We start from the raw sequence: 22,743 nt of genomic DNA on the forward strand, positions 1-22,743 counted from the left end.
CCCATATCCATAAAATGGGGAAAGACCCGGAGGACTGCACCTCCTACCACCCGATTGCTCTTAATACCGAGGCCAAAATGTTCACTAAGATATTAGCGAGACGCCTGGAAAAGCATTTGCCTTCCCTTATTCACCAGGACCAGGTAGGATTCGTGCTGGGAAGACGAACTTCCGACAACATCAGGAGGGTGGCCCATTTGTTGGAGAAATCCTGTAAAACAAACACTCCGGCGATCCTGTTGGCGCTTGATGCAGAAAAAGCGTTCGATCAGGTGGAGTGGTTGTTTTTATTCCAGGTGATGGTGAGAATGGGCCTAGGGTCGGGGTTTATAGACTTGGTCGCTGCCAACTATAGAAATCCCACCTCGCGAATCTTGGTGAATGGTAGATGACTAGGTCATTCTGGTTACGGCGGGGGACAAAACAGGGGTGTCCCCTCTCCCCATTGCTTTATGCAATATATATAGAACTGCTTCTCCAGGCAATAAGAGAGGCGGATGATATTAGAGGGATTCCGTTCGGGGGGGCCAGCATAAGGTAGCAGCGTTTGTGGACAATATTTTACTCTTGTTAACAAATCCTAAGGGGTCCATTAAGGCCAGCATAGAACTACTTGCCAAATTTGGGGAGGTGTCTGGGCTGCGCGTCAACCTGCAGAAGTCCGAACTATTGAACCTGTCTTTGGGGGAGGGAGATCACTCTCTCCGTTTAAGTGGAGTCCGGCTGGGCTTCGTTACTTGGGGGTTCAGATAACGCCCTCGCTATCGGGTTGGGTTAGGGCAAACTACTAGCCCATATTGGGGGCAATCAAAAAGGATTTGAGGAAATGGGGGGGGGGGCCCGGAAGATTTCTTGGTTGGGGCGGGGGGCGGTTGTAAAAATGGTTACTCTTCCCAGTCTTTTATATTCCAGGCTATTCCCCTACCGGTCCCAGAAACCTTTTTTAAAAAATTGGATCGGGCGGTCAAGCACTTTGTCTGGGAGGGCAGGAGGCCGCGCCTGTCCAAACGCTTACTAACGGCCTCTAGGGCTGAGGGGGGCTGGCTTTCCCCGATTTTCGTCGCTATTACGAGGCCACGCAGCTTAGAGTCATCAAGGAGTGGTTCTCGGCGGAATATCTTTAACACTGGGTAAAATTGGATAGAGCTTTTGCTCGGCGCCATTTGGGAGAGGTGTTGTGGCTCCCACGAGGGTTGAGACCACCCCACCTTTACCTAAGCGCAATCACGAAGGGTGTAGTGGATAATTGGGATAGGGCAGTGGTTAGGAGAGGAATCCCTCCCCTCTCCGTTTACCCCGATCTTTAAAAATGGTGACTTTGCCCCAGGACTAGAGGAAGGGGCGTTTTGGAACTAGGAGTATGGGGGTTGTAGCACCCTGAGGGACATGTTCAGCGGGGTAGGAATTAAATCGTTTGAGGAATGTAGGCGGGAATTTGGGATAGGAGAGCGGGAGAGACACCGATATTTCCAGATCAGGCACTGGGTCATGTCTACAGAGATAAGAAAGGCTGCGACCCGGGATCTGACTCAATTCCTTCTTACTCCCGATGGATCTAAGGGGTTAATATCCGACCTTTATAGGCAGCTAGAGCTAATCGGCTCGCACCCTTCTTGGGCGTATATGAAGACCTGGGAACAACAATCGGGAGTCAGTTTAGGGCCCGAGGGATGGGAGAGGCTGTGGAGACAGATCCCGAAACTGGCAAAAGCGTGCAGCTACAAGAAGCATGGTACAAGTACATATACGGTTGGCATTACACCCCGGCCCGCTTGCACGATATCTATCCGGCTACTTCGGGGGAATGCTGGAGAGGGTGCGGGGGGGAAGGTACTGCGGCACACATATGGTGGGATTGTCCGAAGCTCCAACCGTTCTGGAATGATCTTGCACGGGCCCACTCCCAGTATCTGGGGGCGGGCGATCGCTATGATCCCCGGGAGGTACTTTCGGGTAGGGGTGGTCAGGGGGAAAGAGGGGAGGCGCTAGGTCATCCTAAAGCGAGAGTGATCTCTACACTGGCAGCGATGGCCCTTATCGCACAGAGGTGGAAGTCTCCCTCGATCCCGACAGAACAAGATTGGCTGAGGAAAATGTGGGACATTGTCTCGATGGAATGGGCTGCGTATGCAGTCGATAATAAGTTGGAGAACTTCTCAGGGGAGTGGGGAGACACTCTGGCCTATTTGAGAGGGGAATTTGGGGAACAATGGTGTCCTCAAAGACTCAAACTGCTGGATATATATGGTTAAGGGGTGGGAAAAGGACGTATGGGGGGGGGGCCCGGAGGATGCTGTGGACTGGGGGAGGGAGGGAAGGGGTTGTTCGAATTGGTTCACAGTTCATTTGTATGTATTACGGTGAAAATAATAAAAAGGTTTAAAAAAAAAAAACAAACACTAGACCCCTCCATACCAACTAACTACAGGCCCATCACCACGGTGCCATTCTTATGGAAAATCTTAGACAAGGTAGCATACATCCAAATCCAGAACTTCTTGGAACTTAACCAACTCCTAGGCTCTCGTCAATCTGTTTTCCGGCAACTACACAGCACAGAAACGGCTCTCGTTGATCTTAAAGCACAAATAGACAAACTAAGAGACAATGGAAAGTTGGCACGACGACTCCTCCTAGACCTGTCAGCGGCTTTCGACTTGGTGGATCACAACATCTTATGTAGCCACCTGGATTCAGCTGCCCACTTCTCTAGCGAAGCTATAGCATGGATACAATCTTTCCTCAGCGACCGATCCGTGAGGGTCTTCTCGCTCTCTGCATCCGCGAACCCCATCCCCATCACCTGCGGGGTGCCCCAGGGCTCATGTGTTTCTCCAACCCTGTATAATATATTCACTAAGCCCCTGTTTGATGAGTTGGACCATCTGGGCATCACCTACACTAACTATGCAGATGATACTCAGATCCTCCTTCCAGTTACCGGGGATTACTGCAAGGATTTAGCATTGGTGAATAGAATTTTTTTTACAGCATTGTTCAGACATGGATGGCCAGGCATGTCCTCTGTCTGAACGACGACAAAACAGAGCTTCTCATTCTGGGATCCACATCTCTTCTTACCAGACTTGCACAAACTACTCATCATTCATCATTGATGGGAACCTTATCAAGGTCGCCAAGGAAGTAAAAACATTAGGTTTTTACTTAGACTCCACCCTAACATTTACCAAACAGATAACCTCCCTACTCGACAGCTTACACATGCAAACTAATTAGAGCTGGCAAACCCTTCCTCTCATCTAACAGCTGTATGACTCTAGCTAGAGCTCTAATTTTATCTCGACTAGACTACTGAAATGCCCTATACATTGGACCAAATAAATATATCACTAATAAAATTCAGATACTTCAAAACAATGCCCTTAGAGCTGCACTTAGTATTTCTAAGAAAGAGCATATTTCTGAAACAAGAACGAAATACAGGTGGCTATCTATACTTGAGAAAATTAAACTAAAAATAGCTTCCCTCATCCACAAGAGCCTAAACAGCAAAGCACCACGATATCTAATAGAAAGATTCTCTAGAAAAACCTCTACTAGACCTACAAGACGAGTGAACTCTAACTGCCTTCAGGTGCCTCGCTTTAAACTATCTACCGTTGGGGGCACCAGTTTCCGAGTCAAAGCAGCTCAACTGTGGGAATCACTACCTACTACACTTAGAATGGACCAAACCTTCACTAAATTCAGACAAAACCTGATTATATGGCTTCTAGAGAATGCTGACAAATAAACTTATAGATGTAGACCACATGTCTAAATAACTGTATATTGAACTATATTGAAGAACTCCACCACATGTGTAAATATCTGCACATTTCTTCGAGATAGTGATTGCCTATATTGCCTATTGTGTATATTTTTCCTACCACCACCTGTGGTAGGACTGTTCGCATTTATCAACCAATTATTCCTAGATTTGATGTTTGCTATTACCTTGTAACTAACATAACCTATGTACCAAGCAGTATGACTTCTTTGCCTGCGCCCTGATACCCTCGGGTCTGGCACACATAATAAATACTAAAAAAACAAAAAAACATATATAATGGACTTGGCTCCTATGTACTCACCTTTGCTGCCCACTACCCACATTCCGGTGTTTCCCCTGATGGGCGAAAGAATGTGTGCAATGCATGGGTAGACTGGGCCTATCTAAGTTTCAGGATTTATTCTGATATGGTCACTTCTTATCTCTTGATATGATTAAGGAGCTGGGGAGAGTTTCCGAGCTTGATCTGTTCCTCTATTTTTGAACCCAAAATATGGTGAGGGAGTTGTTCACGGAGTTCCTGGCTCAACTGGATACCAGGCAACTGTTACATTACACAATAGAATCGGAGTGTGAGGGTAGACTGACGTCGCATCTGTATGCCAAATTATTAGAGAAATGGGTGGTATGGTCAGAGGATGCACACTGTAAGTGGGAAGCCTCCCGGGGGCAGCTGATACCGGACGAGGTATGCACACAGACCAGACAAGTTTCCTTCAATTGTCTGTTTAAACTACTGCACTTTAAATACGCAAATTGACAAGGGGGGGGTCCTGGGAGGCCCTCTGCCAGACATTAGTCCTGGTTACGAGGGACTTACCCAGAGTCTTTACCTCACTATCTTTCACAGAGAAGAAATATCCCAAACATATTAGTCTTTGTCCTGCCCTGGGGCAGTCCAGCACCGAAATGATAGGCAATTCTCCTCCGAACAAGAGTACCAACAGCATCCCCAGACACGTGTTTCGGTCTGGTTGGACCTCATCAGTAGGGAGGAGCTGTGCCTCTCTAAGAATAGTGAGCAAGGGGTCCACGTCTGGATTCCCCTAGTAACTTAGGGTGAGACCCAAAGTTACTTAAATATGCAAATTGACAAGGGGGTTCTGGGAGAAATACCTACATCAGACATACCACACACAAGCAGGCCTGCACAAATTCTACCCTGATGTAATGGACGAGTGTGCACAAACACCGGCCACTTTTATTACACTTAGCTTCGGAATGTGCCTCAGTAGCTGACTTTTGGTCTGGGATCTTCAAGACGATCTAAAAAGTAGTGAAAGAGCTGGTGGAGCTGTCCTCCCTGGGTAGCGCTCTTGGGCCACACAAGGGAAATCCGGGGTACCTAAGATGCCTCAAAGGAAGGCACCTTGTCCTGGCCAAATGTTGTATCGCGATGACCTGGGTGAGGGGCCCTCCACAGTGGCTGAGTAACTAGATGCAGGATATTGCATACTGCCCTGACATGGAAACGGACTACATGGGTACACTGCTAGCAAACACTAAACCCAGAGAGATATGGGGCTCCTTTCAGAGCCATTTCTTTCCAGATCGGCAGAAAACCTTGATGATCTGAGAGCTACTCTGGGTGAGCAGGCAGGCTGAGACCTGACGGGAAGTAAGGAAGGGATAGGAGAGGTGGCGTATCTAAACCGTGAGACATTAATCAATAACCCCCAGAAAGTTAAAACTGTTGGTGAGAGAGGAGACTGGATTAAAACAATCGCAAAGTTTAGAAATGCGACCTTGCCCAACACCTTCCAATCTGTGGATAAAAAGCTGGGGTCCCTAGCAAAATATTTGATAAAATGTCCGGACAGTCAGGTAAGAAATAATTTCTTAAGAACAAAATTGAATCTTCTACCTGTCGGGGGAAGTGCTAGTACATCGAAAGGCAAGAGGAAGACTCACACAAACTATGTAAAACATGTGCGACTCCCTCAAACCAAACCCTAAGAAGTGAAGGATTGATTTCTGATCTTTTCTGGAATATAGAATCATCTGCGGTCACGAATCCCTTTCTGTAGTTGAACTGTTAAAACAATGCAGATTCATCTATTAGATTATTTTTTATCTATTTTGATCATTGACTTATAAAAATACGACTTTTAGAGTGAAGAACTGAAAGACAGCACATTTAGCAACTAGAAACATCGCAAGTTAGGATTGTTTTATTTTCTTTTATTTATTTTTATTTTTATTCCTTTTCTCCTAGGAAACGGACTACAAACATTGCTATGTGTTGGTGCTACAGTGCAGTCTAATTGTTTAATGTTTTGTTATTTTTTTGTCATACTTTTATGTCGTTTTGTAAAGGTTTTGTAAAACCAACACAAATCTAACAAAATAAAAAAAATAAAAAGATGGGAGAGGTGGCGTAGATATTCTGTCAAACTATGGTGGTGGGGCCACTGTGGGGCGAGGGGGGGCTTGATGTTATTTTTATCAATGGAATTTCTGTATTCTCATTAAGCTGTTACTGTTTTGTTTCTTAAAATACAATCAAAGAATTAAACATTTTAAAAAGACTTGTCAGCAGTTACTGCGTTTGACACATTTTTCTTCCTCATGTGACAAGGCCACTCTGGCCTTGTCGAGTGGGAGGGGGAGGGCAAGAACTCCTTTCAGCTGGTGATGGGAGGCCTACCAGGGAGAGACCCAAGGCCTGTCCTACTCCCGAGTTGCATGGTCGCTGCAGATGGCCCCAATACCTGCCACCCCCTTGTGCTGAAAGGTTTCTGTGCAGACTGCTCTATACTCAGGCCATACTTCAACACATTGCTCACAATGTCTTTGTCAAAACATCGTGCCTGAACAAGAAGACTGGAGAGTCGAGCAAAACTAACGAGGGAGCGAGAGCATCCAAAAGCGATTCTACTACAAGGCAGAAGAGCTGCAGCCAGCTGTGTCTGAGGGAGACAAACCGCTTCCAACACGGCAGCAACGCTGCAAACCTCGCCAGGCTCCCGAGCCACACAAACAAGTTCACACAGCACCCAAAATGGCCCCTAGACCACTGGGGACCAGTAAGGGTGAAGGACCCCATGGAAGTGGGTCCCGAAATACCGACCTGAACATTGGCTGTCTCAGGCTGCCATTGTCTGTACATGGAGCCTGTGTGGAGAAAGTGGCCATGGCTCGGTCCCCTACTTATGACTTTTTGTTAAACCTACATGCCCCTGGTGGGGAAGACGTGGCTAGAGTTACCTAATCTCGGCGTTGGGAGGAGGATTTAAGCAGGGGGCAGGAATAGTGTTTTTTTGGTGTGGTCAGAGGACAACCAAGAGACCAACAGGAGCAAGGAAGGAAGGAGTGGCGAAGTGTGGAAGTGATTTATTGAACTGGTTAGGTATTGGCTAAGGAGTGAGTTGTTCTGTGAATGTTTGTGTGTATGAAAGGTAGTGTAAGGATTGATTGTGAAGCGATTGTAAGAGTGAAAGGCGAGTGATTGAATAGTTTGGACAAGGGGAGAAGTAGTAGTAGTAGTAGTGGTGGTGTGGAGGAGGAGGGAGTGGTAGGAGCAGTAGTGGTAGGAGGTCTGAGTGACATCAAAGGGTGGAGAGGTAGGATCTAGGAGAATTGTAAACCTAGGAGGGCCAGAAGAGTGGTGGGAGTGAAATGGAGTGGAGATGAAGAAAAAGTAGAGAACAGAGAGGCGAGAGTGGGTGTGTTAGAAGAAACCTTAATCACACAGAGTGTTTGTAAGGTACCATCCCACATCCTTATAGATCACAAAATGGATAGGGTGTGCCTTAGGGAGTTTAGACCGCCAGCGTTTGTTGTTGATCATCTTTCGCATAAGCCAGCATTGTAGACCATGGGGTCCGCCTTCAGTAGCAGTAACTTGGGGTTTAAGAAGATCTGCCGTTGGGGGGGGGGGGAGTTCATTATCAGATGAGAGAGGGGAACAGCCCTAGGGCCCCATCAAACCTTCAATAAAAACTCTTGAACCTCCTCAGAGTTGGAGTGATTCTTGTGCCAACTGTGACACTCATGTGTACAGCCTGCACTATCAATGCACAAATACTGATGGACTTCCCCTCAATGTTATGTGATCGTTTTGTAAGAGCAGCCATTTTATGGTAGAATCGTGCTGCCATCTTTTCACATGTACATCTCTCAATATACCTTCTTTATTATTTGATTATTTTGCAAAGGACCAAATTATTGCCACAGCGCAGCTTCAAAGCACTGGCAAGTACAAGCAGTTGGGGAAAGGTGGGGGAGGATGATGTCACTAAAAGCACAGGTTTGGTTTGGCTTATCCCAATGTGGAAGGGTTAAGTGGGCGAGAGTAATTGAAAAAGGTAGCATTTTGCATCTTATCACAACACAAACAACATATTCCTAGATGTGTGTCCCGGCGGATCTGCGTGATTTTTCCATCGCGGAAAAGTCAGCGACGGAAAAGTTTGCATGAGAAATGTGCAAACCACGAAAGGTTTGCACATTTCCCATGCGAACACGCATCTACAAACCCCCACCCACAACACACCCATGACACACCCCCACCCACACCCATAACACACTCCCACCCCCCAACATACCCCTATCCTACTTACCTTTCCTTCACGCTGTCTCCCTGCGGCACCAGTTCCCTACCACTTCAATGATCGGGAACCGGTGCCTTAGGGTCCTTTTTGACTTTTATTTTGTATTTTTTTATTTTTGGGGCGCTGCAGGGGTGTCCCCCGCAACACCCCGCTCACTATACCACACAGTATATTAAGTGGGGTGTTGCGGGGGGAAACCCCATTTTTTCTTTTATTTTTATTTATTTTATTTTTTTTAATACTTGCCTACAATGCTACCACCAAAGGTTCGAACTTTTGGTGTTCGAACCTTTGGTGGTAGCATTTTTCAGACTTTTTGTTCGGTCTGACCTTTTTTTTCAGTCCAATCGTACAATTCTGTCCCGGCAGTTGGGGGCAGAGAGGGGAGGGAAAAGTATAGAGATACTAGGGAAGGGGAAAAGCGTGCAAGTGCCAAAAGGGATGGGGTTGCGAAGGAGACCTAGAGAAAAGTGGACTAACTGGGTTGGGTCCATTTGGAATAGGGATTGGTCAAAGATCTTGATGGGCGGTATAGGGGGCGGTCAAGAATTATTGCTGAAGACCAGTTTTTTTTATTTCTGAGATGGGAGGCTTCTTAACTGATGTTGTCTAAGTTTGTTTGGTCTCTGGGTCTTTTTCCTGAATTTGGGGGTGGTTAGCAGGTAAAGTGACACTGATCAGAGGGATCTTCTGGCAGTGTACCAGCCAGAGATACTGGGAGCAAGGTAAGAAAGACTAGTGAGGGAGATGCCCTTGTGCCCTGACTAGAATGTGTGCATCACAACTAGATAAGCTTGTTGAGGGCTTTGCAGGCCGTTGTGATGTGGTCCTAAGGTTTGATGGCAAAAAATGAGTAATATTCACCAGGGGCGTAGGAGACCCATAAAATCTGGGGGGGGGGGACAGGGGACACCTTGGGACTTTGCTTTTTTTTGTCAAAGAACTCGATAAGTAACACAGATAGTAAAGTGCACATTCAGGAGATCTAAATCAGGAGGTCAAACGTATGATACAAAAACAAACCGATGGGTCAGTAGGATACCTGCACACCGTCAACCATTAAACAGGAACACACACGGTCACAACGTGCAGACCACTCACTGCATGCTTTTGAATTGTGGACCGGCTAGCTTTCCTCGGGTGGATGTATAATCTGTAATGCGGAAGGAAGCAGGCATACAACACGCAGATTGCCCCTCCAAAATTACAAAGGTGGAAGTGTCTGATTGTGCATTGAGTGGTCGTGATTGGTTCTCTCCTGCCTACTATAGCTGTGTCAGAAACCATCCATGAGGAAACCAGGCAAGAACGAGGGCGACCACCCACTGCAACAAAAACCGATATCTAAAGACGAAACGCGACCGTTAGCAAGACATTGCATTCCCCATGGGTACACACTGGATGGAGGGCTGCCATATGTTCAGCTCGTACAGAATCCTAGTAAACCTGGGGCCGAATTACAGAAACTTTGCAGCAGCCCAAGTGCAATGTTCCCAAGATATGTGCGCAAGTGCTAAGAGTGCCCTAGTGCAAGCACCTATAATTTCAATGCCTTACTTTTTACACCTGGAGTGCTTACTAGTGTGACTAGGGATCGTATCAGCAGTAGGGTACCCTTTGCACTGGTGTAACATGCACTCCAAGGTTTTTTGCACTAGGGCAATGTTTGCCCAAATGCCGATGCCATGCAAAATGGCACTTGCACAAGTGCAAAGATTGCCAGAGACGCAGAAAGGACTGTATTTGCAAATAAAGGCCTGGTAACATGAAGTGGATTTGGCTATATGTGTTAATGATGTTGTCAGAGCATCTTCTCAGTTAGCATTGGAATCAGTGATGGATAACTTGCCCCTACCCCGAAGTGACATCACAGGAAGCGATGGAACACGACCTTTCACCCCTTGCCAAAACAGCAAGCGTTGTTTCTGAGTACACTACGAAAAGTATGGTTACAATATCAGTGTAATGAGATATACATTTCATACAAGAAAGGACACCGTATGTATCGTTAATATCAGCGCGTGTAGGGCCATATTTCCAAATTACTGTGAATGCAAGAAGGCGTTCAAGGCCAAATGATAATGATGTGTTATTATATAGCACTTACGGATAAGCGCTTTACATAGAACAAACCTACATACAATATCACCCAACCTGTGTGGGTACTCATTCATCAACCTCAGCAGGATGAAAGGATGAGTTGACCTTGCTGGGAGTCAAACCTGCAAATCGCACAACATTACAGCAGCCAGCGCTCAACCCACTGAGCTAGCTTACTGCTATAGCTATCGGAAAACCAGCCACTCCACAACAAAGAGCCACATGCTGCTGGCCACAGCCTCAATAAAAAAAAAGCAAGGGAGACCACAGGGGTTTGCAGTTGTGATCCCTGGCATCCCCAGCCCTAAATTACGTCCATGCTATGGTCAGCTGTGTACACTATGCTGCCAGAACGCACACACACACCTTCTCTCAAATGCCTCCTGCATAATCTGCATATCTTCAAGAGCGGAATTAGAGAGGGGGCCAGGACCTGCACCCCTCCTCCCTCTGTGCATGTTGATGCAGTTCTATTGTCCCACCTGCAGGGGTGAGCAGGGAATTCCATCTGAAAAATGTCGGGGGGGTTTCGGTTTTAGTTCTATTAACATTGTTCGCATGTGTTGCCGCTGCATCCTGTGCGTCGTTGCTGCTGGGGGTGGTGGTGGTGGTGGTGGTGGGGAGGTGCGGGGGGGTTATTGTCAAGATCTGAGCTCCACGAAGTTAGGTATACCTCCTTTCCCAAGCACCAGTCAGAGTGGTATAAACAACTCGCTGACCGGTTATTGAGACCACAGGTGGTGGGGACCGGAATCACCGGATCCCGGGTGACTGCAAGAAAAGCACCAGGTTAGACGAGCAATAATGCACTGACTAAAGACAATGTAATTTAGGAATGTTAAAGTACCTACCCGTGGGAAGACCAATGTGGCTCTACACCTAGACGTTAAGCCCCCCTTCCCCCCCCCCCCACCCCCACGAGTGTAATGAGATGAGATGGGAATACCTCCACCAGGGCCCACCTGAGGAATACAATACTTGGTTCATGGTACTCGGATACAGATGAAGAAGGAAGAGAAAAAGAACAATCCGTGGAGTTGATCCTGAGGTTCGTAAGAGTCCAGGCAAGGAAGTCACCAAATCCAATGGGGCAAGAAAAAGCAGTCCAAGTTCAATAGTCCAAAGGTCACTACCGGGTAAGCAAGCACTCCTAGGTTAACAAATCCAGTTAAGGTAATCCAAATCAGTTCCAAGGTAAAGAAAAACGGGTCCAAAGTTCTGGCATCCAAGAAAAAGCAGGTAAGGAGCAAAAAATGGCCAAGCACCGTTAAGAACAGCTGAGAAGCGTTTGAATGGGCGCGTGAGCTTCTTTTATGGCGTACTTCCTGGTCATGTGGGTCATGTGATCTAACTTGGCTTGCCCCTGATTGGATCTGGGCCTGCATCACGTCACCAATGCACGAGCGTAGTTTGTAAACACTACGCACGTGGTCACGTGAGCGGCCGTGAGGAAGGAAGGTCCAACGGGACCACAAGCGCCATGGCTGCCCCATCCACGCCGGCGCCAAGAATGCTGTGATGCCGGCGGAAGAGCACGGCACCGAGCCGTCGAAGTCAACAGTGGCCCGCGGACAGGTGCAGTGACCCGAGGGCAGGCACAGCCCCCTCCGACGTCGGTCGGACCAGCCGCGCACCGCCACCGCGAGGTAGGTGCGGGTGGAGATTGTTGCATGACAGATATCAATGTATGCCTTCAGGGTGCTTGTGTGTATGTTTCTTGTATGATTGGGCCAGTGTGAAAGTGTTACACGAGTTGCGGCTGTGCGCAGATATGTGCAGAATAGAACACGCATATATGCGGGGTCGCTGTGCCCAAACAATACTCTAGAGCTCACTGAAAGGTATTCGCGGATTGCAGTGAGAGTGGTGCGGTGGCCTTTTCTGCAACCAGAGCGTGCCCTATTTACTTAAATCCTGCAAGGACACAGCGGACCCACCCGATAGCAGCTGCGCGTGCCCCTAGATTCAGAGACGCAGCTTTTCCAGCAAACAACCATTCAGCCATGTGTCTGCTGCAGTCCCGAATGCATGGCACACACCCAGTACCCGCTTTTATCTACAAGTGGGGCTGGCAGAGGCAGCAACACATCTACATTCTCATCCACCAGCCTTTCCAACGCGTGCAACTCGCAGTGGAAGATTAGAGAACCACCAGGCAAAATGGCTCCAAATTTAACACCACTTGCAGTGTGTGCGGCGGGTCTGAAGGGAGGCCAGCGGTTGTGGGCTGTACCACATGGAGCCTTCTATGAAGTGCCTTTCCAAACAAAATGAAATTTCAAAATGTCTTCCGGTGAATTGTTAACAAATTGTCAATTTTTGATAAATTCACTATGAAACATATTTTTTTTGTCCAATTTATTAACTTTACATAAATTCACATGTTGTGTATTGGGCGCAGTGAGTGTTGAATGTCACTGACCTGCACATGCCTCAATTCAGACGCCCGCCCTGACTTGGCAGAACTGCACGGGGTAATGCGCACCCACCGATGGGTGGTGCACCTTGCAATTGCTCTGTGTGTATTCTTTTTCGGCTGTGTGAGCACTGCTCTAGAAAAGCAGGCCCGGGGCAATGAATATTGCTCTGCCAATCACAGGTGCTGTAATGTCAACATGGCCTACTGAAAATGGTGGTGTTACCCCAGTTACTTTACAAGTTCGCTAACATCCCCCTGTGGCCGGGAGATGGTTTCTTCCGGGAATTGAATCGCACGGTCAATTCCTTTCTCTGGCACTCGGGCGCGGTCCGCCTTAAACTGGACACCTTATCTACCCCCATGGCTCACGGGGGCTTCAGCGCCCCTGACTTCTTTAAATACTGGTTGGTATCCCAAATTCAATATACATCCTACTGGTTCGACACAACTGACCCCCCCCCACACGTCAAACTCGAGAAGCTTGCGGTCTGCGACCGCGACATTCGCTCCCTGTTGATACAGCCCACCCTTCGGGAGCTGGACTCACAGAGCCCAGTTACCTGCACATCCCTGGCACTAGCCAAAACGTGGAAATTGCTTGGCATAACTCTCATCTTCCATGGAAACCTCCCACTATGGAACTTCCTACCTGGGGTCCCACGGGTACCATCGGCCATGGCCCAGCACTGGGCTGAGTTGGGATATGAGTTGCTGCGTGATGTGTTCGATCAGGGAATATTTGTTGAGTGGCCCGACCTCCCATTGTCCTTGAGAAGAGGCCGGAGTGTGTGGCTCCAATATTCATCTCTTCGCAGGACCCTTAAGCGTAATTATTCGACGTTTCCGGCTCTACCACCGGATGACCCTATCATTGAGGAGCTCACCTCACCCTCACCCACTAGAGGTAAAATATCAAGACTATACACTATGCTGCAATCCAGATCTATTCCAAAATTCACTAAGCTGAGGCGGGCGTGGGAGGTGGACCTGGGTGTTGAAATGTCTGATGAGCGTTGGGCGCACTTATGTGATCGCATACACAGGGTGTCCTTCAACTCCCGATTCAAATTGATACAGTTTAAAATCCTACATAGGTTCCACTATACCCCGATCAGATTGCACCACATGTCCAATGATCACTCCTCTAGCTGCCCCAGGTGCGGCCACGATGCGGCTGATTACATTCATATGGTTTGGTCCTGCCCTCGCCTTTCACAGTTTTGGGAAGGGGTCTGTTCGAGGGTGTCAGCCATACTCGACTACCCCATCAATCCCTCCCCGGTGGTATGCCTCTTTCACGACCTCCCGGACCTCCCCCGGAACTCCAGAAAACTAGCGGGCCTCTGCATGCTTCTGGCTGTTCGCTCCATCCTGCTGTGCTGGCTTCGCCCCTGGCCTCCCACGCACGCCCAGTGGCTAAGAGCGGTCACGTGGGCCTCGGACTCGGAGGAAGCTTGGTCTCTCCTACAACCCACTCACTCTAGGCCCAGGAATATCTGGCTCAGGTTCCGATCTTATATGTCAGATCTGAATGTGACGCCAGCCACATCTCCTCTAGCCACCTCTCCCCACCGACCGGGGCTCACGCCTCCACCATAGCTCCCGGACTTCGTGTTGTTTATGTTATGAAGGTGCCCAACGGCTGTACACATCTGTGTTGTAACCCATGTTTTACCTGCACTGTACTTATTGTTCCTGTATTGTACCTGTCTGGCGATGTTCGCCTGTCTTTTTTGCTGCCACGCTAAATGAATAAAAAGAAGTTTAAAAAAAAAAAACATGGCGACAGGCAACCACACCCCATGCAGGAAAACGCAACGCCAAGACAGGTGCCCATTCAGGGCACCCTATACAAACATTGGCAAGGCCAGCCAGAGACAGGGGGGGCCACTTTGACTTACGTTGTTAGCTAAGTGAGGTCTCTCTCTCTCTCTCTCTCGCCGAGTCTCGGACTCCAGTTCGGTTCGGCGTCGTCTCGCTGGAGCAGTCTGTCGGCTCGGAGAGTCAGACTCTCAGGAGGAGCCGAGCATGCGTTGCTGCCTGCTGCTAGTGGCTTCTTCTGGAAGGGAGGAGGCTGCGCAGCAGTGCACTGAGCACTCGGCACGAGCAGTATGTTCCCCGGGCCTGGCCTGGCTGGGCATGTGACCGCAGGGCGAGAGTTCATCTTGTTGTTGTTGTAACTTGTTACACAAATCTTTACAACCGGCGCAGCGCTGCTGCTGAGCTGAACTGCGTGCAAACTTCCGAGTCTGAAGTTTGCACGCATCACTGCACATGCAGAGAGACACAAACTGGGGGGGTAAATGCCATTGTATTCCCCCCACCTAAAATTATGGGAGGTGGTATTTGTCCCGCTTGTCCCCCCATGATTTTCACTGATTACCGTGAGTTGAAACTCTACATCACAGTAGTACTTGTACTTCAAGCTGTCATTTCTGTTTTGAAGGGTGGGTCAAAATGAAAGCAGCGAAGCAGGCTCTTATTTTACGAACAGTGTACACAGCCATGTACGATTTATCTGCTCTCAATTATGGGCGTTTACTGCACTATTATAATGTGGGAGGTGGTTACGGAACCTTGTAGTTTTGAATGCGTAGTCTCACGTCCAGCTTACCTAAATAGTTCACTTATTTAAACATGTTGTGGTATTATAGTCTGGTCTAACTCACAGGTCACTTTATAACTTCAATTGAAATAAGACCCCTCCAGGCAGAGCTTTTTGATGTGTCGTCATTATTCATTTTCTGCTAGAGACCGCGCAGCGCATAGGGCGAGAGTACCGTTTTAACTTGGGAGGTCGGTATCTTGCGTTCGTTCCCTTTGTGCTCTCTTCCCCGTTTGCCTGCACTTCCCTTCCCTCCCTCTCTTGCCACACCTTGCATCACATGGCTACGCTATTTCAGTTAGTGCGAGCCATAAAGAGAGGACAGAGCGCCACAACTGTCATTGTGTATGGGTTCTCGTGCATGCGCTCTGCTGTCTAGCGCACGAGTTTAATAATTGGACCTAGGACTCCTTTCTAAATCAAGGTTCGCTGCCTCTCACTGTGCCAAATTGGTCCATTTTTCTGACTGGTCTCTGTTTCAAAAACACTTCTTATTTCCAATTACAATTTGATAAAAATATTCCTGTGTTCCTACTCAAAGCAGGGACTTGTGAAGCAATGCTTATAATAACCAGCATAAAATGTATCTATTCATTGTAATTGTACGTTTGGTTTCAAATTAGGAAAAAACTGGGACCCGAGTGCTGCCAGAATCGATTTTGAACAGCTCAAACAGGCGAATGCAGCATCCCTGCCACATTCATTTAACGAAGGACGCAGCTTCAAACTCCCCGAAAAAGAAGCCATAAGATCTGTGAGACCAGCACTGCAGCGGCAGGATGATATTGTCCAAGGTAGGTATTGCATTGTATCCTTGGTTTGTCCGTTATGCAACCCATAACCGCAATATAATGCATGTTGTTCCTATGTGGCTTTTTGCATGGTCTTTCATAACCATGCAAAGTCAATTCATAAAATGTGAATGCTTTGTCCGCCATTTTGATATGATTTCAAAAGCTGCCAATATACCTAAACATTTGTGGTGCAGGGTAATTCTACTTTTTTCAAACAGGGCCTTTGAAGTGTAGGTTTTGTTTTAGAGACAATTGGGGTGATGAGATTTGGGGAGTGCTAAACGGAGGCTGAAGTTTTGGATATAATGTTGAGCTTCGAGTTAATTAGCTCATTTTTGTGCATCCTAGTAAAGGGTACTTATTGTAACAAAAGTCTCTTTTAGCTGGGGTAAAAAATGTAAGCTGCAAACTACTAGCCAGCCCTAAAATATCAAGGACAGCCTCACTTCTAGGCGTATGCACAGCATGGACTTTTCTACTCCCCAAGCGTAAATTATCAAAAGCCAATGGCTAGTGCCAAGTGCAGATTTTTAGCCCTCCTTTTTAGGAATTTATTTTTGCTCCCCTCAACTACAATAGGCATTCCCATAGATTGTTCGTTTGACTCTGATCTTTCACCAGCCTTGTCAGCAGTTTTATATCCCTATGCAGATGTACTGAAATCCTTTTTACACGTGAATACTGTGTGATTTGTGTTTTCAATACTGTGTGGATCTCTGTAGTAGTGCCAGAATGGGATTCGCCAGTTATCTTGGAAACGTTTAGATATGCAACACTTTGAGATCAGAAGGTATATCGCATGATAATAGATGTTTTATGGCTTGTTGGAAGCGTAGAGTAACAGCCCCTGAGCAATAAACCAAATGTATGACAATTCGGGAGCTTTGTGTGTATGTATATATATATATATATATATACATATATATATATATTTCTGAGGCTTGTGGAATCTGCTTAGATCACATGCTGTGCATAGGCCGACATCTAGTGGAAGCTGCAGAGTATTAGTTTGTTTTTCGAAACTCGAAAATGGGCGTCGACACAGGGCGTGCCAGTAATACTATCCCTAGTGTGACGTCCACTGTACCCGAGATCGCTCACGCGTCTAGGATCCTCAGATTGTTTTTTTCCGCCATACCGGTTGGAAGCATTTTGCGGAGTCCCCTGTCCTTCGCCATACTTTTGCTAAAAAATTGATTAATTTACAGTCTTTCCCCATCCCAACGTCGAAATTCGACACTCGACGCCGGCTTGGAGAAGAAATCGACCGTCGGCTGCTGCACGACGGATTTGGGCCTCGGAAGGCTTGTGGCCTCGGCCCGGGCCTTGGAAGGCCTCTGGCCTCGGCCCTGCAAGTAGGGAGAGTGGGGGGTTGGACATACTCTACACTCTTGGTATATAGGTACACCTTATACATTTCCTACACTTACCAGCCCGCTGCCTCAAGGTGCGTATGGAGGGTACCCCTTTTCAATTCTGCCCCAAGTGCAATCCAAATACCCTTGGGTCGACAGGCACACCACGTGCAATCTCTGCTTGCCGAGGGACCACCCCGAAGCGAACTGCAGAGCGTGTAGTAGGTTTAAACCTAAGACACTTAAGGACCGTTCGACGAAGCGTTGGGCCCACCACGCCAGGCAGGTGGCCATGGCAGCGGAGGGCGCCTTCAGCGATGGCAGCGACGCCGTGCTTTAGGACGGCGAGGGCATTGCGGCGTCGAAAGACAGCCGAGCGCAGGTCCCCGACCTCGGAAGGTCGTCCGACAGGGCGGCTATGGGGAAGACCACCGGCGACACAAGCGCTTCACACACCACTCACACACAAAACACACAAAGTCCAACCGAGACTCGACGACGTCGAGTTCTCGGAAAGAGGCACAAACAGAATGGTCCGGATCGGCGTCCTCTGGGCGTTCTCGATCGTGATCGCCGCATGACTCCAGGCAATCATCCACTCTTGCCAAGAGTGCCTCGCTCCCTAGGCTAACAGAAGTTCGATCATCAGAGGACGAAGACAACTTCCACCCCCAGGCCGCGCTCCAGGAGTCGGAGCCCGCAGACAAGATCAGCGCAGCCCCACGTTCGAAGGACAGGGACTCTACCCCCGATCCTCGACGCCAGGCGTTGAAAAACTTCGGAGCCACAAAGGGACAGGGAAAACACTTTTCCACTCATGGGGAGGGGGGAAAACAGCAGAAGAAGCAGCCTCTGCACTCTTCCACACCTGTGAAACATTCCACTCCTCCTAAACAGACAGACAAGACCAGGTCTGCTGATATTTCTAAAACCAGCAAATCTTCTCAAGATAAATCTCCTAGACTTTCTGAGAGAGTCATTCCCAGTTCATAAAAATGGTCGAGTGATAGATAGGGTCATGTCAAGGATGTCTTCTTTGGCAGACTTTTACGATAAAAATCCAGACCATTTCCTTTCATATAATCCACAACGGGCTACACCCTCAGGCTCTAATGATCCTATCCCCCCTAGTAAGAAGCACCGGTTTGAGACACCAATGAGGTCTACAGACCCCTTCGAGGTACAACCATACTCACGGCCATACTCGCTGTATCAAGGAGAGACTTCCTTTGGTGAGGACCAAGAATTTGGCATGGTAGAAGAGCAAACCGGGACGGGCTACTATGGGGATGATGAGGACCAAGAAGAGGAAGAGGAAGACCCTGAAACCTACAGAGTAGATTCCCCGGTAGAGAAGGAAGCCCCGATTACCGACTCCCCTGTCGATAACCAACCCCTCCTGAACGAGGTTCTCGCACATGCAGCAGAACATTTCCATATTGACACCCACGGTGTCCAGGAAGAGAGGGACTTCGCCGAGGAGTTAGTGGGAGAAAGGAGGCCTGTTGCCCAGACCATCCCTATCCTTAAGTCCATTCAGCGAAGAATAGACCCGTCCCTGGTGAACCCGAACCTCATCAGAGCAGTCAATCCCAGAGTTGAAAAACTTTTCAGGGCAGCCCAGTCTGACCCTCTCTATATAAGAGGACATCTGAAGCCAGTCTCCCTAGTTGTCACTAACACTCGTAAGAGGGCTAGAACACCCTTGTCATCGTCCGAAGCGCCTCCAGACAAGGAGAGCAAAAAACTATATGGTTTCGGGAGGAAAGTAGCCTCAATGTCCGCCTATCAGGCAAGGATTGCTAACTCCACCACCCTGTTGGCCAGCTACAACTGCCATCAGTGGGAAGAAGTCGCGGCACTCATAGCCTCTGCACCAGAACCCTTAAAGGGCCAGTTAGCACGAATTTCCGCAGAGGGTAGAGCCGTGTCCGGTTGCATTTTAAAAGCAACTTTTGACGCCGCGGACAATGCAGGCAGATTGATAGCAGAAGGTACTGTTATCAAGAGACATGCGTGGTTACGGCAGTCTGGTTTTAAGGCAGAAACACAGGCATCATTGTTGGACAAACCGGTGGAAGCCGATCTGTTGTTTGCTAAGGCGGTCGAGGACGCGCTGAAGAATGCCAAGGACGAATACGAGACACTCAAATCCCTTGGCCAGTTAACCAGTAAACCCCCTAACCAGAGAGGGAATAGTAATTTTCGTCGCCCACGCGGCCAAAATTCCCAGAGAGGATCAAACTATTCCCAGGGGCAGGGTACACAGTGGAACAACAGCCAACAGTCTACCCAGGGTTACGGCAGGGGTAATAGGGAGAGGATGTGGTAAAGGCAGAGGCCGCCCCAGTAAAGGAGGCGGCACGCCCCCACCAAAGCAGTGACGCTCAGTTCAGGGTCCCTTCTCATGCAACCCCAGTAGGGGACGCATTTCCAACTTCACCCAGGCTTGCGAAGGGATCACATCAGACAGATGGTTGCTGTCAACAGTATCCACAGGGTACTGTATAGAACTACTGCAGCGTCCCCGGAACCATCCTCCACGACAAAGAGTACACTCTTTAGAACATCAGAAGATTCTCCTCGAGGAGATCGCCAATCTGCTAGCAAAGGACGCGATAGAACTCGTCCCGGGACACCAGGTAAACAAGGGTATTTATTCAACTTCCTTGTGCCAAAAAAAGATTTGACAATGCGCCCAGTATTGGACTTACGGCCCGCCAACAAGTATGTCAAGCCCCAAAAGTTTCGTATGACTACGCTACAAGAGGTAATCCCCCTCCTGAAAAAGGGGGATTACATGGCAACCTTGGATATGAAAGATGCTGTTACGCTCACTTGGTTCCCACGGGGGCGTCGACCGGAACTGGGCCGCTGTTATTTCCACCAGCGTGACGTGTAGCACCGAGATGACTGACTGGACTGGCCCGCTCAGCCTAGTTTGTCTGGCTCGCAAGAATATTCTTCTGCAAAGGAGAAGAGGAATTAACCACCCGTGGAATTGAGTGTCAACCCACCTTCCCCACTCCCGTTGTCTTCCCACAGATCACTCTTGATGTCCCCTCCTTAGTCTCACCTGATGGTTTGGAAGGATGAGCTCGCCATCCTGCGTCGACCGCAGGGGCGCGTTGATGACCAGTTACTTCACTGCCGTAGAGGAATTGGTGAGTTCCAGTATTGACTCTAAAGTCCAATTGTTCATAACAGTTCAAATGTCTGCTCTTCACTCTGTCCGATTCCTTGCAGGTTGCCGATTAATCCACTCGGTAAGATTCAGTAAGTCTATTGTGGTTTTCCCCTTAGGGGCCGGGGTACGGCGATGAAGCAGAGTTGACTGTGCCGACCCGAGATGAGGTGAGACCCCCGTGGTAAATCAGGTAAGTCCTTGGGGGTAGCTTGTATAGCCTTAGAGAGTCCCCTTGCTGTCTTTGTCTCCTTAGGTGTCGGAGGGCGGCCGCGAGATGGAGAGAGCGTGATGGAATGCTGAAGTACCGCCAAGCAGGTGAGTTCAGCGCGGCGCCGTAGGAATGCGAAGCGATGCTTCAAAGACTTCTGTCTTTCAGTTCCATGGCGAAATGGATCAGGATTCAGGTAAGGATTAAAGTTAAAACTCCTGTTCTAACCTTTATCCTTCTTGTCTTCTTGTTTCAGGAGTCCCAGGACTGAAGCGGGCGTGGCTGAAGACTGGAGCTGCTGAAAACACGGTGAGCGTTACGCTGCAGCAAGCAGAATAACGCGAAGCACGTGTGGCTGTCCGGGCATGGTTTAAATAGCCTTGGAAGAAGATCCAGGTAAGTATTCTTCCACAGCCCCGCCCAAGTAACAAAATAGTCCCTTCAGTAAATTAGTCCCTCCTAAGCCTCATTTGGTTTGAGTCTTCATGCAGCATGGTCTGCCTCAGTTGAGTGTGCAGCATGGTCTGCTTCAGGTAAGTTATCAATAATGAGCCTGGCGCCCATGGCGTCAGGACTGACTTTATCTTTATGAGCCTGGTGCCATAGGCGCCAGGACTGTACCCAAACAGCCCCTAACTGGGGCTTTTGGGCATGCTCCAAGTGGCATGATGCCTGCTTCCGGGGCTGCTGGGCCTGGTCTGGTCTTCCGGGGGCAGGCATCATGACAGCACTCCCCCTCAAGGCCCCTCCTAAAGTCGTTCTCCCCCTTGGCCGTGGTTTGTCTGGAAATTCCCGATGGAACCTCTTCACTAAACGAGGTGCATGCACGTGGTCACTAGGTTCCCAAGACCTTTCCTGCGGACCATAACCTTTCCAGTCAATTAGGTAAAAGAGTTTTGATCTCACTCTTTTTGAGTCCAAAATATTCTTGACTTCGAACTCGGGCTCCCCGTCTATGAGGATAGGTTCAGGTGGAGTGGTTAGCCTAGTTCCTGGTTGCACTGGTTTCAAAAGAGACACGTGGAAGACTGGATGGATTCGCATATGAGCAGGTAGGTCCAACTTGACGGCCACTGGGTTAATAATTGCCTTGACAGAAAAAGGTCCCAAATACCTGGGGTTAAAGGTCCGAGTTCCCTTGAGTGGTAAGTGCTTAGTGGCTAACCATACTTGGTCCCCTATTTGGTATTGAGGAGCTTCACTTCTGTGCTGATCCGCATCCCTTTTGTATTTTTCCTTAGCCTTTTGCAAATGGATGGTTGCTTCTTTAAAGGCTTGTGTAATAACAGCGTGGAGATGGTCCACTGCGGGCATCTCTAAATGCTGAGGTGAGTCCAAATCCGAGGTTGGAGGATGGTGCCCATAATTGGTAAAAAAAAGGACTCTTTCCAGTTTCTGAGTGTATGGAATTACTCTGCGATCCACAGGATGTCTTTCCAATTCCCCTCAGACTGATGTAGCATACAACGGAGGTACTGTTCTAGAGTCTGGTTGGTCCTCTCCGTTTGACCGTCGGTCTGAGGGTGGTGACTGGTCGAAAGCCTAACATCAATTTGTGCCATTTGGCAGCATTTCCTCCAAAAATGTGAAATGAATTGACTGCCCCGATCTGAAATTAACACTGAAGGAAAGCCATGCAGGCGGACAACATTTTCAAGGAATTCCTTGGCCAGGATTGAAGCTGAAGGTATCCCTTTTAAAGGAATGAAGTGGGCCATTTTAGAAAAAA

General features: G+C 48.4%; 1 protein-coding gene across 5 annotated transcripts in view; it reads left to right on the forward strand.

Annotated features, from left to right (window-relative positions):
- The window catches only part of OTUD7B (OTU deubiquitinase 7B), a 932,635-nt gene that overhangs the window by 219,094 nt on the left and 690,798 nt on the right, over window positions 1–22,743 (forward strand). For all 5 annotated transcript variants that reach the window (XM_069652344.1, XM_069652353.1, XM_069652334.1 and 2 more), the window contains one exon: window positions 16,094–16,264. In XM_069652344.1, the coding sequence (XP_069508445.1) occupies window positions 16,094–16,264 (171 nt within the window). The remainder of the gene's footprint in view (window positions 1–16,093; window positions 16,265–22,743) is intronic.

This window comes from Ambystoma mexicanum, chromosome 1p (assembly GCF_040938575.1).
Source record: "Ambystoma mexicanum isolate Mex_15411 chromosome 1p, UKY_AmexF1_1, whole genome shotgun sequence".
NCBI lineage: Eukaryota > Metazoa > Chordata > Amphibia > Caudata > Ambystomatidae > Ambystoma > Ambystoma mexicanum.